Below are 14,804 nucleotides of genomic sequence, written 5' to 3' on the forward strand. Positions count from 1 at the left end.
GTTAATGTGAGGGGAGGTGGTTGGTGACTAGAGTGAGCAGGGCGAGCAGGGGGGCAAAATATAACAAACAACTTTCACAGCACAGTACAATTGCAGTCAGAGGCAGGAAAAAGATAATTAAATGGTCCACCAGAAACCTCAGCAATTTTCAAGTGGTCCATGGTTGGGAATTTTGAGGAACCACTGTGCTGGGGTTTATGCAGATTTTGAGAGGCTTTACATTTCTGGTACCAAAGCTGGGGAGGAGAAACTATCTATGGTCTTTGTACGAATACCTCCCTCTCCCCCTGCATTTCATAGAAAATAATTTTTAAGTTTGAGAGGTCCATTTGCCCTCCTAGGCAGGCGGTTTTGCAGATGAGCTCTGAGCTGCTCTAGGTAACCAGCGAATGGCAGGCCAGATCATCTGCCTGCCACATATTGGCCTATGGCGGCAAGAGGTCTCGGGCATTCCCTTGGGCAGGGGACCAACTGACCAATAGGGGAACTTGGCCCCTGTCCAGGGACAGGATAAATTGCCTCTTCCTTTTGACTTTTGGTTCAAAATGAAAAAAATCCCCCCAGATGGCCAGGATTTCCTGGGTGTATGGCAGCCCTATTAATCACTGAAAACCACATTCTCGGTTAAAACCACATTTTAAAAGGTTGATATACAATTTATATACCAATTAATATAAAAATAAACCTCTAAGTGGGTTACATTAAAACAGAAACAATGAAAAAGGAGAAACAACAATATACATGATAATGCTTTGTACAGACTTATCATTAGGCAAATGTTGGGTGTGTGATGATGCTTTCTTTCTCAACTGTTTTCATAGTTTCTAGAAGCTTCTGGCTGGTTGCCCAGGAAAGTATAAAGACAAGGAAAAGTTTCTTACAGTCCTTTTTCATTTCGAACACAGAGAGGCTCTAGAACCCAGCCTCTTGGATAATGGTGTTGTCCTCAGTTAATCTGCACCCCCTTCTCTCCCACTTCCTCATTTGTCGTCATTATCACCTGCTGTACGGGGGCTGCTAAGTGCCCTCTGTCTTTGAGTTCTTTCTCTCCTACTTTTAAGGCTCGCTGGGTTCTGGGAAATGGAAGGTCTGGAATGTTTTCTAAGAACAGGTCAGCAATGTGTTGCTCCTCCTCTCCCATTATTTCCCAACTTTCCCCCTCACCTGCCTCTGAGCTGCTACCCCTCCTAAACCCCTGCTGTAAATCAATGCTGTCTTCCACGTCCTCCTCCCTGGGAAGGTCAGGAGGCGGAGGCTGTCTCCACCACTCCTCTGCTCACTCCCTGACACAAAGGTCTTCTGCTGTGTCTTTTTGAGATCTGGTCGCTACTGATGCACAACAACAGGTTAGCAAAAATACTTTCTTCCATGTCTCTTTTTAATTTATTTTTCAGTGACATAGCTTTGGTCTTGCATTTTAATAGCTTGCATTCTTAAGTTGTTCATTTAACAGTGTTATACACTGCTGTATTGAAGTACAATCAATAATTTTTTAGCAGACTTGCATCCCATTGTAAATGATGGTCTGTTCTACAAATTACCAAAGCAAACATGTTAGCTAAGTTTAATGGATTGAGTTTAATGGATTGAGTCATGAGGTGTTGCAGACCCCATTTCCCAGTATCCCAGTCAGCAACAGCACCTTCTGAGCCAGTGGTCCTAGGAAGAGGAATTCTCAGCATCTCCAGACTCAATATTTTAAACTGGGAGACAACTCTATTTCTCAGCTAGAATTGGTGTCTGAAGGGTGCAGTAAGACTTTTAAAAAGTACTGGGTTTAGGAGGGCATGCTGTTTGGTGTCATGACACACTTGGCACTGTTGGGTCTAGCTCTAGCATGGCAGATACTGAAGGAAGATGAGATGGAATGGAAGTGGTAGGCTGGCCCCACCTCAACCCCACCTGGCTCTGTGTGGAGATAGGACTTCCAGCTCTGTTCCTTCCAGAGGGGGAGAGAGTATTGTCAGAACTTGGGGCGGCAAAGCAGGCTGGGTAGGGAGAAGTGGGTACAGCACTCTCTCCTAGAACACCATGAGAAGGGACAATATATGCCTGCTTAGACACAGCATATGCCTGCAGGTTCAGCCAGGAACAGAGACTCTCATGAGTAAGGACTGCACTCATGATGGCTTTTAGCTGGATGAGTGGGCATGGAGAAGTGGTTGAAACAACTACTCAGCAGTCTTGAGCTTAATGTAATGGACTCTGAACCCAGGCGCCTTGGCCACTCTTCATAGATCAGACCCATCACAGTCAACCCTCTGTCCTGTGGGAACTCTGAGACTGAAATAGCTCTTTTCCTTGTGCTGAGTCTGTACCATTTCCTTACTTACAAGAAAGAATCTGAGGACATGTTTGGGGATGGGAACCAGGGCATTTGGGCTCGGCTTCAAGGATCAAAATCCCCCGGGAAGCAATTGGAGCATATTGAGCAACAACAACCAGTGTTGTTCTAGGGTAATGCCACAGGCTCTCTCCAGCAGTCCTCCCTGCTGCTAGTATAAGAAGAACAGTGCTGGATCAGGCCAAAGATTCATCTAGCCCTTTTATCTCACCTTTCAACACCCATCTTGTCTCCTCAAGATATTTCTTCAATATATTGAGTTTTTCCCCTGAAATCTTTTTCATTAAGGACTCATGTTTTCAGACTAGAGATCCTGTAGTTCTGTTTTATACACAGGTCCAAGATGTGGCTGTTTTGGGGAGTGGCCTGCCTAATTCAACAGGCTCTGACATCTGAAGAATTCAGCAGCAGAAGACATCTGAATCCTCAAGAATTTATGACTATTGTAAGTTAATAATTCAGATGGCCTTGAAAACAGTGGACCAGGATCCTTATAATTTCATTTTTAAAACAGTTTTCAAGAGCACATACATTTGTGGTTCGAGGACCCAACCCCCCAATGTGAAATGAATACGCAAGGACACGTGATATAAGGTTAATGGGCAAGAAAAGGCCACAACTTTATTGATTACAGCAGCGAAAAGGTATTGGCTTAGGCACTGAATGTCTAAAACAAGTGGGTTTATTCACCAGTAGGTGGAGCCTGTTGATGCTAATCCAACTATAGGCTCTCCCCTGATGTCACCGAGGGTCGTGCCATGGCCTCCCGCCGAGCAGGCATCGGACAGAGTACACGACCGCCAGATTCCTTTAACGGAATACCCAAAAATTGAAGGCATAGGCGATGGCCACACCTAGCCCTACGACACACCACAACACATTATTCCAATGCCTAACCTACCCACCAATACCACAAAAGTTGTGACGATTGCTATGAGGTAGGCAAAAAAACCACAAAGCCTAATGCCAAATGGAAAAATTCCTACCAGGCCCCCTGGACAACCAGGGCGACCAACCTAAGGTCCATAGCAAGGCCAATGAACTAAGCCCTGAGCTCAAAGGGAGAGGAGGGTGGGTGACTCACGACGGGACGATGGAGAAGAATGAGGCCGAGGAGAGGCTGGCGCTGCAGCAAAAGGCTGCTGTAAACGCCCCCTCAGAGGCACCTGGTTGGGTGCCTGCCGAGGGGCGTGGGCGCCAGCCAGGTGAGATGAAGAGGCAGGGGGCTAACGCCCCCTGCTAGGGGTGGAGCTTGGGCTCCCACCCACAACCACTCCCCTCTCTTCCAGGGAGGAGAGTCTTTCCAGGAAGAAACTTCATGCTTGGCAGGAGTTATTTCAAACTGCAAATTAATCTGATCGTGTTTGAAACAATACTCTCTTGGCTAGATTATCTGATCTAGAAGACACAGTTAGCTTTAATAACACCTTCTCGGAGCAGAGGTTTAGGAGCCTGGTTCTTCAATGTAAATGTTGACATTTGCTACACAGGCATTAGCTGAAGCCTTAGGCAGCAGATTCATTATATTTCTTATGGTGAGACATTTCTTTGTGGTAGTTTACCATACAGATTTGGTGTTTTGCATCATATGAGTACAGATTTCCTTTTTGTCTTTTTGTTGTGGAATGGAGAAAACCACAATCTCTCTGTGGTTATGTACACTTCACACAAATATACCCAGATGGGTGAAAGGGGGAATAAATTTGATTCAGTTCGCATTTTAAGCTGAATCTACATGATTTGCATTTTCTGGAACAATACACAAACCGGAACAAAGCCGTCCTTCAAAATTGGCACGTCTCCAATTTTTGTGTGCTGTTCTCCAGCCAAGTAATGGAAATAGAAATGCATATACCAGAGTAAAGTGTTTTTAAAAATACATATACAAGTGAAAACAGCATTCAAAAAATCATTTTATTACGCAAAAAAATGTGTGTTTTGGGCAATCTTGCATACAATCACGTGTACATCATGAGAGTTTAGGGGAGGGATAGGGAACCTAAGGCCCTCCAGATGTTGTTGGACTACAACTCCCATAATCCTTGACCCTTGGCCATGCTGGCTGGGACTGATAGGAGCTGGAGCCCAGCTATAGCCACAGATTTCCCATTCCTGGTGTAGGACAAGCAAAGTCACTTCACAATAATCTTGGCCCTGGGAAGTTTTTGTTCTTTGAGATATTCAAGCCATTGTCCCATCCCAGAAATTGAATGATCAGATTTATTTATTTTTTAATCAAGCATTTCTATTTCCATCCTTCTCCACTCACAGCCCGAAGTTATCCAGTACTGGGGATACCCCAGTGAAGAGTATACAATCTTGACAGGGGATGGCTATTACCTGCAGGCAAACAGAATTCCACATGGAATACATAGTTCTGGAAAGACAGGTAATTTTGAAATTTAGCAGTAAATGCATTAAAATGCCACATGCCATGCCTGATATCCCTATGTTCAACTTAAAAATGTTACCCAGACTTCACTATTTTTTCTTTCATTCAACTTTATTTGGAAGCAATATCATAAATAAAGGGAGGAATTGTTGCAAGTTGGCTGAAATCACTTGAGTTGTGCTCAGTTGTAAACACACTTGATGATTCCTTCTTCATTATATCTGAGCAGCAAGGTTTCCCAGATTAATCAATAATTTCAAATTATCAACAGTTAGAATAATTATCCAGACTTCTATTCATAGCAAAACACTATGAAATATCTTAAGTGGCTTGGGGTTTGGTTGAATGGCTTTTTTATGTCTTTTCAAAAATCAGTGCAAATATTAACTATCTCCTGATTCTTAGGAGAGTTGTTTAGAAACAGCCGCATTAGTTGTGGCCCCTCTTCAGCGGCAGGCAGCAATCACCTCAGAGACACAGCGTTTCTCCCACAGGAGAGGCAAGGTCCACCCACCTTTGACCTCACCTACTTCTGCTACCTTTTGCCAATACTTCAGCACTGCCTCTCTGGATTGCTTGGGAAAAGTAGGCGGGGACATGTTGGCAGAAGAGAAAGTGGGCGGGGAAAGAAGGGTCACAGCGTTTTATGTAGGCTTACACAAAACATTGTTGCTAGTCTTCACACAATCAATGAAAACATTTTCTGAGGTCCTAGGAAACGTCTGACTCATCTCCTTTGTACCCCCTGCACCCTACTCTGCTTGGCCATGGGCTAGATACCAGTGGGAAATGTTGGTGCTCTGTGAGTGCCCATTCTCTATCTAATATTCTCTTTGTTTTCCAGGGCCTAAGTCAGCTGTGTTATTGGTATCCGGTGTCGTTTGTGAAGGCAGGAGCTGGATTTCAAATCTTCCCAGCAATAGTCTGGGATTTGTTCTAGCAGATGCTGATTATGATGTCTGGATAATAAATAACAGGGGGACCACCTGGTCTAGAAGACATCAAAACTTCTCAGTAGACCAAGAAGAATTTTGGAATTTCAGGTAAGTACAAGGGGCTATTGTTGCTTGGATGGAAGGGATGCTTTTCCTGAAAACTTTCCCAGGACTCAACTTGATTAGTAAAGAAAAAGCATTCTAGATGCATTGTATAGGCAATATAACACTATGAAACCAGATGGCACTGTGGAGTTCTGTCTTTCCCAACTGGATTTCTCTATATGATTTTACAATGTGTTTAACTGAAATGCTTCATAGATGTATTTATTTTTATCATCACCACCATCATCATCAATCTTTATTATGGTCCAGAGACCCAAAAAATCATTACAAAACAATACACAATTCAGACAGCCTACCTCCAGGTTAAACAGGAGCATCTCCACCCCCATCATTCTACCCAGACACTGAGGTCCAGCGCCCAGGGCCTTCTGACAGTTCCCTCACTGCGAGAAGCCAAGTTACAGGGAACCAGGCAGAGGGCCTTCTCCGTAGTGGCACCCGCCCTTTGGAAAGCCCACCCGCCAGGTGTCAAAGAGAAAAACAACTACCAGACTTTTACACGACATCTGAAGGCAGCCCTGTTTAGGGAAGCATTTAATGTTTGATGTATTACTGTATTTTAATATTTGGTTGCAAATATTATTACTATTATTATTTTGTTCAGACTTAAGGATAGGGATCATTGGTTCTTGCAACCACCAATAAAAACTTTGCCACTGCTAATGTTCTAGCGTTTGTCCGGTCTTTCAGTAGGAACCTGACATAGTGAGCCTTTGATTTTCCCGGGAAAGGTACCAGCAAGGGTAATATCAGTTCAGCCACCCAGAGCAGAATTTTAATTTAATTTTGGGTAATTTTAAGCATGGCACCACACTCCACATAATATCAGAGGGTAGTGACCCCCCAAAGGCATTTCCTGCTCTTGCCCCTGCACTGTGGAATGCCCTTCCCTCTTCCATATGTAAAGCATCATCAGTGTGATTCCGCACATCGTTCCTGATGTAGATCTTCATTCTCCACTTGGTTGTAATGAAGACATTTATTGCCACTTTGTCCCGGGTGTAGATCTTCACTCACCGCTTCCTCCCTGGAGGGAAGTGGTCCAATTTTGTGGTTCACCTCCAGTGCCAGAATATCTTAGGCCAGTCCTAATACAACTAGCATATATAAGACCATGAACACTTTGGCATTTAGATTACCTGATAAATGGTCCGCTCTTGTACAGATCTGTTAGTTCCTCCAGGCATATTGTGAAGACAAACCATTTTGCCCAGACGTTCCAGGATATACACCTTTTAGACTGTGTAAAGGGACTTTTGAACTACCATTTAAATTTAACGCAGTCAGTGGTGTAGCGTGGGTTGTCAGCACCCGGGGCAAGGCAAGTAATTTGCGCCCCCTAACCCTGGATTTGCGCCCCCTAACCCTATCCCTAACCCTAACCCCCAGATGTTGCACCCGGTGCGGCCGGCCCCCCCTGCACCCCCACGCTACGCCACTGAACGCAGTTGAGCGATTTCATATAATTTAATATAATTCTTTAAAATTATCCTTTAACATGTGGACAATGTACATATCTGAGAACCTATTGGGCAAGTTTAAGGGTGATATAAATATTTAAATAAATCATAAATATATATTTACTCTCCTTACTCTTTCCATAGGACAATAAACTTACAACGTTATCCTCCAAATGTAAGGGTATCATATGTAATGTATGGTACTGTTTGTATTTATACATTAATGTCCACAACTGTATGCAATTGCAGACAGGCAAAATTTCACCTATATTCTGTGTTTGTCTTTCAGCTTTCATGAAATGGCAATTTATGATATTCCAGCAGCCATAGACTTTATTCTGCAGAAAACTAAGCAAAAAAGCTTGTATTATATTGGCCATTCCCAGGGAGGTACAACGGGTAAGTTAATAAGAAAAGAATGAAATACCTTTTATTTTCTTGCCTTTTTGCATTATCAGGGACTTCCTGAGGGTGTGGTCCAGTCTCAGGATTATTGGGAAGACTAGTTCAGAAAAGAAAAAGACAGATTAAAGCATAGCTTTTAAAAAAGAAAAGAAAAAACAGAGTTCACATACGTTCCATGAGAAAGTCTTTTCAGGATCAGGACTTCAGTATACAGGATCAAGCAGCGTATGCAGCTGTTATCAGTTCCACAGCCATGAAGAATGTCCATTTGTGGTGCAAATAAATTCGTTGAATGACAGGAATTACAAAAGAAGAGAGATGGGAAACTTTTGCCCTTGCAGATATTTGAGACTCCAGCTCCCATCAGCCCCAGCAAGCATGGCTGATGGGCTCTAGCTCCTGCAACACCTGGAGAGCCACAGGTTTTTTTTAAATCTCTTATTTGTTTGTTTGTTTGTTTGTTTGTTTGTTTGCAAGTGCTATGTTTAGAATCGTTTCTTTTTACCAGGTTTTATTGCCTTTTCAACCATGCCACAGCTTGCTCAAAAGGTTAAACTCTTCATGGGCCTGGCTCCTGCCTACACATTGGATGGCATCAAAGGAGTCCTTTCCTTAATTCTACGCCTTCCTCAAGAATTGATAAGAGTAGGTATTATTCAAGGCCCATAATTCTAATATATATTTTTCTTCTGCATCTTTGAGTTAGTCTTCCTGCCCTCTGCTTCATTTCTTTATGTTGAGTGTGAGCTTGAAGAATTAGAAGGTTTGTATCACATGAATATTTGTAGTATGATAAGGTCAGAGTCACTGTGGAGTTTAGAAACAATTTCATCAGACATATTATATTGAGAATCTGGAATATATATATAAACATAAGTTATACGTGAATATACCCTTGTGGATCTCAACACTGGAAGCCTTTCAAAGAAAAGAGAAATGGTTAATGGAAATTCTTCTTCTTCTTTGGCGATTACTCATAGCCAAGTAAGATTGTCTTCCAAGAACACGGTCTTAACAGTGAGTCCCTAACTGTCTGTGGAGGCCAATTCTGGATCCACAGGTCCTTCCACAATGCTTTTTGGTGGTGGCTCCCAGACAGGATGAAGACTCTGTCACAGTCAGGGATGCTAGAAAGGAATGATTGACATTCCAACCTGCATGCGACACAACCAGTACCATTTGCATTCTGCTGCTGTTTAGCTTCTGCCAAATACTCTGTTATTCATCTTACTGTCCACTATTGAGAATGCCCTTTTCCAGGACCCCACTCCCAAACTTTTAAGGAACTATCAAGAAGGCCCCATCTGCCAATCTTAGCACCTGAGAGGTTGTGTGGGAAGAAGGTGGTTGTTCAAGCTGTTGGAGAGCACCCCCTTAGAAATCTCTCCTCAGCTATCCAGAGCCAGGCCACATCAGAACCTGGCAGCAAAATTGCCTAGAATGCCCAGGCATCTCACCTTGAGCGTGCTTGAAGAAAAGTGGTATATAACTGTAACATAAAAGAGATCTGTTCCTAACAGGAACCTCAATGTTTCCTTCCAAGAAAGGACAATTATTTAGTAATGCTTCAGATTTTTTAAATTTTATTTTTACAGCTTATGTGCGGCAGTAATGAATTCTGCTTTTTCTATAACAAACTAAAAGCCAACATTGTCAAATGGTGCAGCTATCCAGGGATTGACAAACTTTGTCTCCAAATCATGTCCTTATTCCAAGGACACAATGAGAAAAACCTAAATGTGGTAGGTAGTTTTATTCTCTATCATTTATTCATTTATTTCTTTTTGAAAGAACTTGCTGTGTACATATACAAAACAACAAAAGAAAATCAATCAAACAAAATACAGTATTTGCCATAATTTTGAGTTCCTTTACATAGTTCTTCCATGGTGAAATTCTAGAGGCCTCTTTTAATAAATGTTGATCTATCTTTTAAAATTTATTTTCAACGTCTAGTTGGTAGTTGGTCATTTACGCGTGGCCATAGAAGAGGAAATGCACAGCACTACAAAAACCAAAGAAGTTTCAGAGTGACAAATTTTAACTGCTGATGCTAATTTCCAGATGCAAATTTAGAAGGAATTACTACTGTAGGGCAGGCTGTGACCAGGTGAACTTTCTGCCTGTTCCACGTGCTGTCCAGGTGCTCACTGTTGAGAGGCAACTTCAAGCCCCCTTTTCTTCCTTCTTATGGCTCTTTATCAGCTGGATTCACTATGGGTGGGGGATACACATCTAGGTACCCAGACACCTCTTCATCAGAAACCTGCTTCCTTGTGCTGCATGAAAGTGTCTGTATGCTGCACTACCTTGATTGCCGTGACCTATTGCTTTGTAAATAAATATGTTCCTTGAAAAAATTTCAAGAATGTGAATATAAAAAGCACTTTCTTTTCTATTATTCTTCCAGAGTCGAGCAGATGTGTATCTTGGAATTTACCCTGATTTTACTTCTGCAAAAACTATTGCACACTGGAGTCAGGTACATTCTAACAAATACCGTCTCAGCATCTCAAAAAAATGGGAGTCAAAAGTCTGACGTTTCGACTTGCCTGTTTAGTTTCTCATGTTTCTGTTTCGGTACTAAGGTTTCCATTTCATTTTATAAAAGTGTAGTTTTCCAGATTACTGGACCAGTTATATTCTAGATACTTCAATATTCAAACATGAGCCGTAACAACTCTTTGGATCTCATGGGAAGAATACAGGAAGCTGCCCTTTACTGAATCTGCCCATTGCTCCTTTCAGTTCAATATTGTCGACTTTGACTGGGAGCAGCTGTCCAAGGTTGCAAACTGTAGTATCTCCCAGCCCTACCTGGAATTGCCAGGAATTAAATCCGGAACCCTCTGAGTGCAAGGCAGAGACTCTATCACTGATCTATGGCTCTTCCTGAATATTTAATTTTGACATTATAATTCTTCCTTACGTTCTTTTGTCATTGCTTATTCTCCTTGCTGCTGAGTTCTACCAGGGAAACAATGACACTAAGGACTGGGAAGCTGACAGGCAAGCAGTGGGTGGAGGAGGGAAGATGGAGGTTGGTAGGGTACTGCCCCATGCACCCAAGTGCACTAACATCCACTGGTGCTGGGAATCCTCAGAAGGTGAAACATATTGCAGTGGTCTTGACAGCTGAAGATTAGTGAAGGCTGGGCAAAAGAAGAGGTCAATATTGTGTGCACAGGCACCAATTCTATGGGGTGAGGATAGCTCCTCCCTCCCAACATATGCCCGAATGGGGCTGTAATGGGAATTAGGGTTGCTTGTGCGTAAGTGGTAACTGCTCCAGACAGCGTTGTCCGGCTAACCTTTCCCTGGCTGCACAGCCCTTACTCCGTGGCTGTGTCAGTCGCTGGCAGAATCCGTCAGTGGGCGTTTCCTGAACTTTTTCCAACATAAAAGCTCCTTGACACCAAGTCTCTGCCTCGCTTCCCTGCGCGGAAGCTTTCTGCACAGAGTGGGCGTGCCTAGTGGAGGTCCTGCGCTTTCCCCGCTGGTCTCGGTGGAAGAGTCTCGGAGCCCTCCCTCCGAAGCCCTCTCATGCTCCCCTTTCTTCCTGGTGTCACACTGATTACCTTCCCCAGAGGAAGTGCTCTCTCTCTCTCTCTCCCTCTGCTGGGCCCTTCTCCTGCATCCTCGGGGAGCCTTACCTCCACTCTTGGCTCCGATGGCAGTTCCCTGACAGGGGCTGAACCCCCTCAATTTTGAGGGGCCGGGCTCAGTTTTTTACTATTTTCTCAGAAATAAGGATGATAGATATGTTAATAACCTTCTACCTGACTTTCTAGAGACACCACTGTTTTAAGCAGAGCTTATGGTCCTATCATTGGCCAGGGTGGATGGGTGGGAATTCTGATACTGTCAAACAGCTCCATTTTGGAATGCTTTGGCTCCCAAATGCCAAAAACCGGGAAGTAAAAGTTCCCATTTTTAAATGCTTTTATGAAGTCGAACATCCAATGTGGCTTCTCTTTGAGTTCGACAAGATCCCTAGAGTTTGAATTTTCTTGTGGCCCTCCATCTTTCAAGAGGATTTTGTTTTCTGAACGTGCACCAAATTTCAAATTGTGTATAAGTCTTTTCCATCTTTTTAGGTTGATAAAACCAACCAATTTAAGTATTTTGATTATGGATCAAAGAACAAAGCTGTCCACAACATGGTAAGTGTTTTGGATTCTAATGAGAGATTAGGTTAAATGTTTAATGTGAACCGTGTTGTGATTTCTGAGTTCTTATATAATTCCTTTGGGTGAGATAACACCAAAGGCACCAAAGAACTGGTTGTAATTATGTCTTTATCTATGAAAGTGCATGCATTTAATGAGTAAGGGCATAGAAAACTTCCTTATCCCAAGTCAGACAATTGTTCCACCTATCTGTCTATACTGATTGGCAGCAGCTCTGATTCTAAGCCCTACTAGAAAACCTGAGGGACATATGACCTTCTACACACAAACCAAATGCTCTACCAGTGAACTACCACTCCCCTCTAGATTTTGCCTTTTGGGATCCATTGAGAGCCTCCTTCCAGGCCAGATGGGCAGCGGGGCTTAGCTGAAACTAGTCTGCTGATATGTACGGAAGTGGCTGCCTCTGCTATGTTACTCCACCTTTCAGCTGTTGGGGGGGGGGGAGGCTGAGCAACATCATCAAAGCCCTACTGCCCCTCAGGCTCACAAGGACACCCTCCCTCTGTCCTGAAGAGCACGTCCTCCTCATGAGCCATGAGGACTCTTATTCCTTTTGCTATTCTTACTGGTCCAGAATAAGGAGTTGGATACTGAATAGATAGTTAAAGAATGATTTTCAAGGGACAGATGTTAGGCATTCAGTGTATCTGAAGATCCAAAAGATGTCTTTAAAAAGAGGAAAATAAATAAAAGTGAACCTAATTTTCATCTTTCTGTTCTTTTTCTCAACAGAGTACACCCCCATTTTATAAGATAGAAGACATTACTGTGCCAACAGCTGTGTGGAGTGGTGGGAATGACATAGTTGTAACCAAAAAGGCTGTTGAACGGCTGCTCCCTCGAATCCCTCATTTAGTTTTCTACAAGCATATTCCTGAATGGCAACATACAGATTTTATCTGGGGTCTTGATGCACCAAAGTGGTTGTATAAGGATGTGCTTTCTCTGATGCAAAAGTTCAAATAATGTCTGATATATATCTGATATTAATGCAGACACATTTTTAAAAAATTTTACATTTATTGTTTTCTGTACTTATGTTCTTCTTTTCTGTCGCAAATAATGTTAAAGGTTGGCTAGCAATAACAAAAGGATCTACGCAAGAAAAACACGCAACAAAATTGATGGTAAAAATGGCAGAATCCGAGACCAAGGAGAAGAGTCGGTGGAAGAAGATTGGAAGAAATTTAAAGTTTATTTACAGATACATTGTAAAATTAAGGAATGTTAGAAGGATGTTGGAATGAAGTTATATGGCTTTAGCAGAAATGTTATAAAGGATTAAGTAATAATGGATTGTTAATTGGTGAAAGAAGAGAGTGTAAAATTACAGTATGGTAAGATAAATTATTAGGATAAAAACAAAGATGGAAAGGATTTGCTGAAATATCCAATTGAACTAGAATACAAGAAAGGGAGGTGTGAGGAGGTCAAGGAAACAAGCAGATGAAAAATAAGTTATGGGAAGGTTTGATTTGTTTTTTGTTCGTATTTTTCTGTGCTGTTTTTTGTGTGTGTCTGTTTGTATCTATTGTGATGTATTGCTTTGTTTTTTTCTTGCTTAATTTAGTGTTTTTTTTTTGTAACTTTTAAAACTGGAATAAATATTATTCAAAATTGATGGTAAAAATGTAACAACATGCAGGGGCACAGCTTCTAGTACTACTTATTATTATAATATATATTTATATTGTATTGTGTAACCATGCATTATAGAATAAACTTGCTTCTGTTCTTCAATGAATCATGGAATTCTTTGCCAATACGAAGGGACCCCCAAAAGGCCAAAGAATATGCAGCTTGGAATAACTTTTTGTATTCCAGTGGAAGGTACTCCGATTCCGACTAACCCACCCAACCAGAAGTCAGTGAGGGAAATGTCACACATTGCTCAGGTTTGGCTATCAAGACCATGAGCCTCCATAGGGCGGCTGTCTCTTATTTTAGCAAATGTTTTCAGCTGCTTGACCCCTGTAATACCTTCCACGTAAAAGAAGCTAATCGCTGGCTGGCATTTTGTACACCTGGCTTTGCCAGACAAAAGGGAGCCTATTACTGTTGAGACTTTGCGGCTGATCTGGGGCAAGTTAGGCAGTGTTTGTTGGTTCAGTTTTGAGGTCCAGTTATTTGCAGTTTGTCTCAGTATGTGGCTCTTGCTCCAGCATGGAATGGCGGGGGGGGGGGGGGAGGGAGGCCTGCTGATAACCCTCCAACGCCACCATTAAGAAGCAGAGGTTCTCCATATACAGTGGTACCTCTAGTTGTGAACGGGATCCATTCCGGAGCTCTGGCTGCATCCCGAGGAATTAGCAACTGGAATTCTGCGCATGTGCGCGGCGCAGTTTAATGCTTCTACGCACAAGCATGGTGAAACTTGGAAAAATACTTCCAGGTTTGCTGTGTTCACATCCTGAAATATGCACAACTAGAGGTGTGTGTATCTAGAGGTACCGCTGTAATTGGATCTTAATTGGACTAAAGTACAGGCGTGTGCTAGAAGAGATGAGATCACAAACTGTCGAACAAAACCAACTAGGGCAGTGATGTTGAACCTTTTGGAGACCGGGTGCCCAAACTGCAACCCCAAACCCACTTATTTATCGCAAAGTGCCAACACGGCAATTTAACCTGTATATCTCATTTTTTTCTGTGTGTTTCACGTTTCTTCTTTATGACTGCTGTTGTAATAAATAATCCTTCATAAATGTTATTGCATTACATTCTTCATTTAATTATCTTTCCACTGATATATAATTTTATGGTATAACTCAGTGCTTTTTTTCTTAAAAAATGTTTAGGGGTACTCTCATTTTGACTCAAGAAAATCACCACCAGGGGTGTGTGTTAGGATTCTTTTCCCATGTTGCAGTCATGGGATTGTTTTTATCACATAATGGTTATGTTTTCATTCCACATTGTGGGAAGTGAAGGAGACAGGATGTTTGTATT

The 14,804-nt window shown here is 42.3% G+C and overlaps 1 protein-coding gene and 1 pseudogene across 4 annotated transcripts in view; both read left to right on the forward strand.

Moving 5' to 3' along the window:
- Nucleotides 1-13,595, forward strand: part of LOC307217436 (lipase member M-like) — a 63,319-nt pseudogene extending 49,724 nt beyond the window's left edge. The window contains exon 9 of the transcript XR_013844015.1: nt 13,501-13,595. The product of XR_013844015.1 is annotated as a lipase member M-like (transcript). The remainder of the gene's footprint in view (nt 1-13,500) is intronic.
- LOC307216279 (lipase member M-like) lies at nt 880-12,967 on the forward strand. 3 transcript variants are annotated; one of them, XM_079976422.1, is made up of 11 exons: nt 880-1,111; nt 1,241-1,346; nt 2,681-2,789; nt 4,616-4,733; nt 5,581-5,779; nt 7,547-7,656; nt 8,171-8,307; nt 9,258-9,404; nt 10,073-10,144; nt 11,760-11,825; nt 12,588-12,967. In XM_079976422.1, the coding sequence occupies exons 2-11, from the start codon at nt 1,333-1,335 to the stop codon at nt 12,819-12,821; spliced, it is 1,206 nt and encodes a 401-aa protein (XP_079832548.1). In that variant the 5' UTR covers nt 880-1,111; nt 1,241-1,332; the 3' UTR covers nt 12,822-12,967. The 3 variants fall into 3 exon arrangements, with proteins under 3 accessions (XP_079832548.1, XP_079832547.1, XP_079832546.1); XM_079976421.1 differs by having other exon boundaries at nt 880-1,346; XM_079976420.1 differs by lacking the exons at nt 880-1,111; nt 1,241-1,346 and adding an exon at nt 2,046-2,107.
- Nucleotides 13,596-14,804: the final 1,209 nt, after the last annotated feature.

This window comes from Podarcis cretensis, assembly GCF_951804945.1.
Source record: "Podarcis cretensis genome assembly, chromosome: 5".
In the NCBI taxonomy this organism is placed as follows: Eukaryota; Metazoa; Chordata; class Lepidosauria; order Squamata; family Lacertidae; genus Podarcis; species Podarcis cretensis.

Bases quoted from the DNA above. Each gene is read 5' to 3' on its own strand.
- LOC307216279 (XM_079976420.1), top strand. From the start codon at position 2,070: ATGCCTGCAGGTTCAGCCAGGAACAGAGACTCTCATGA. The intron at 2,790-4,615 runs GTAAGTTAATAA...CTCCACTCACAG, and splicing joins CTCAAGAATTTATGACTATT to CCCGAAGTTATCCAGTACTG. The intron at 11,826-12,587 runs GTAAGTGTTTTG...TTTTCTCAACAG, and splicing joins ACAAAGCTGTCCACAACATG to AGTACACCCCCATTTTATAA.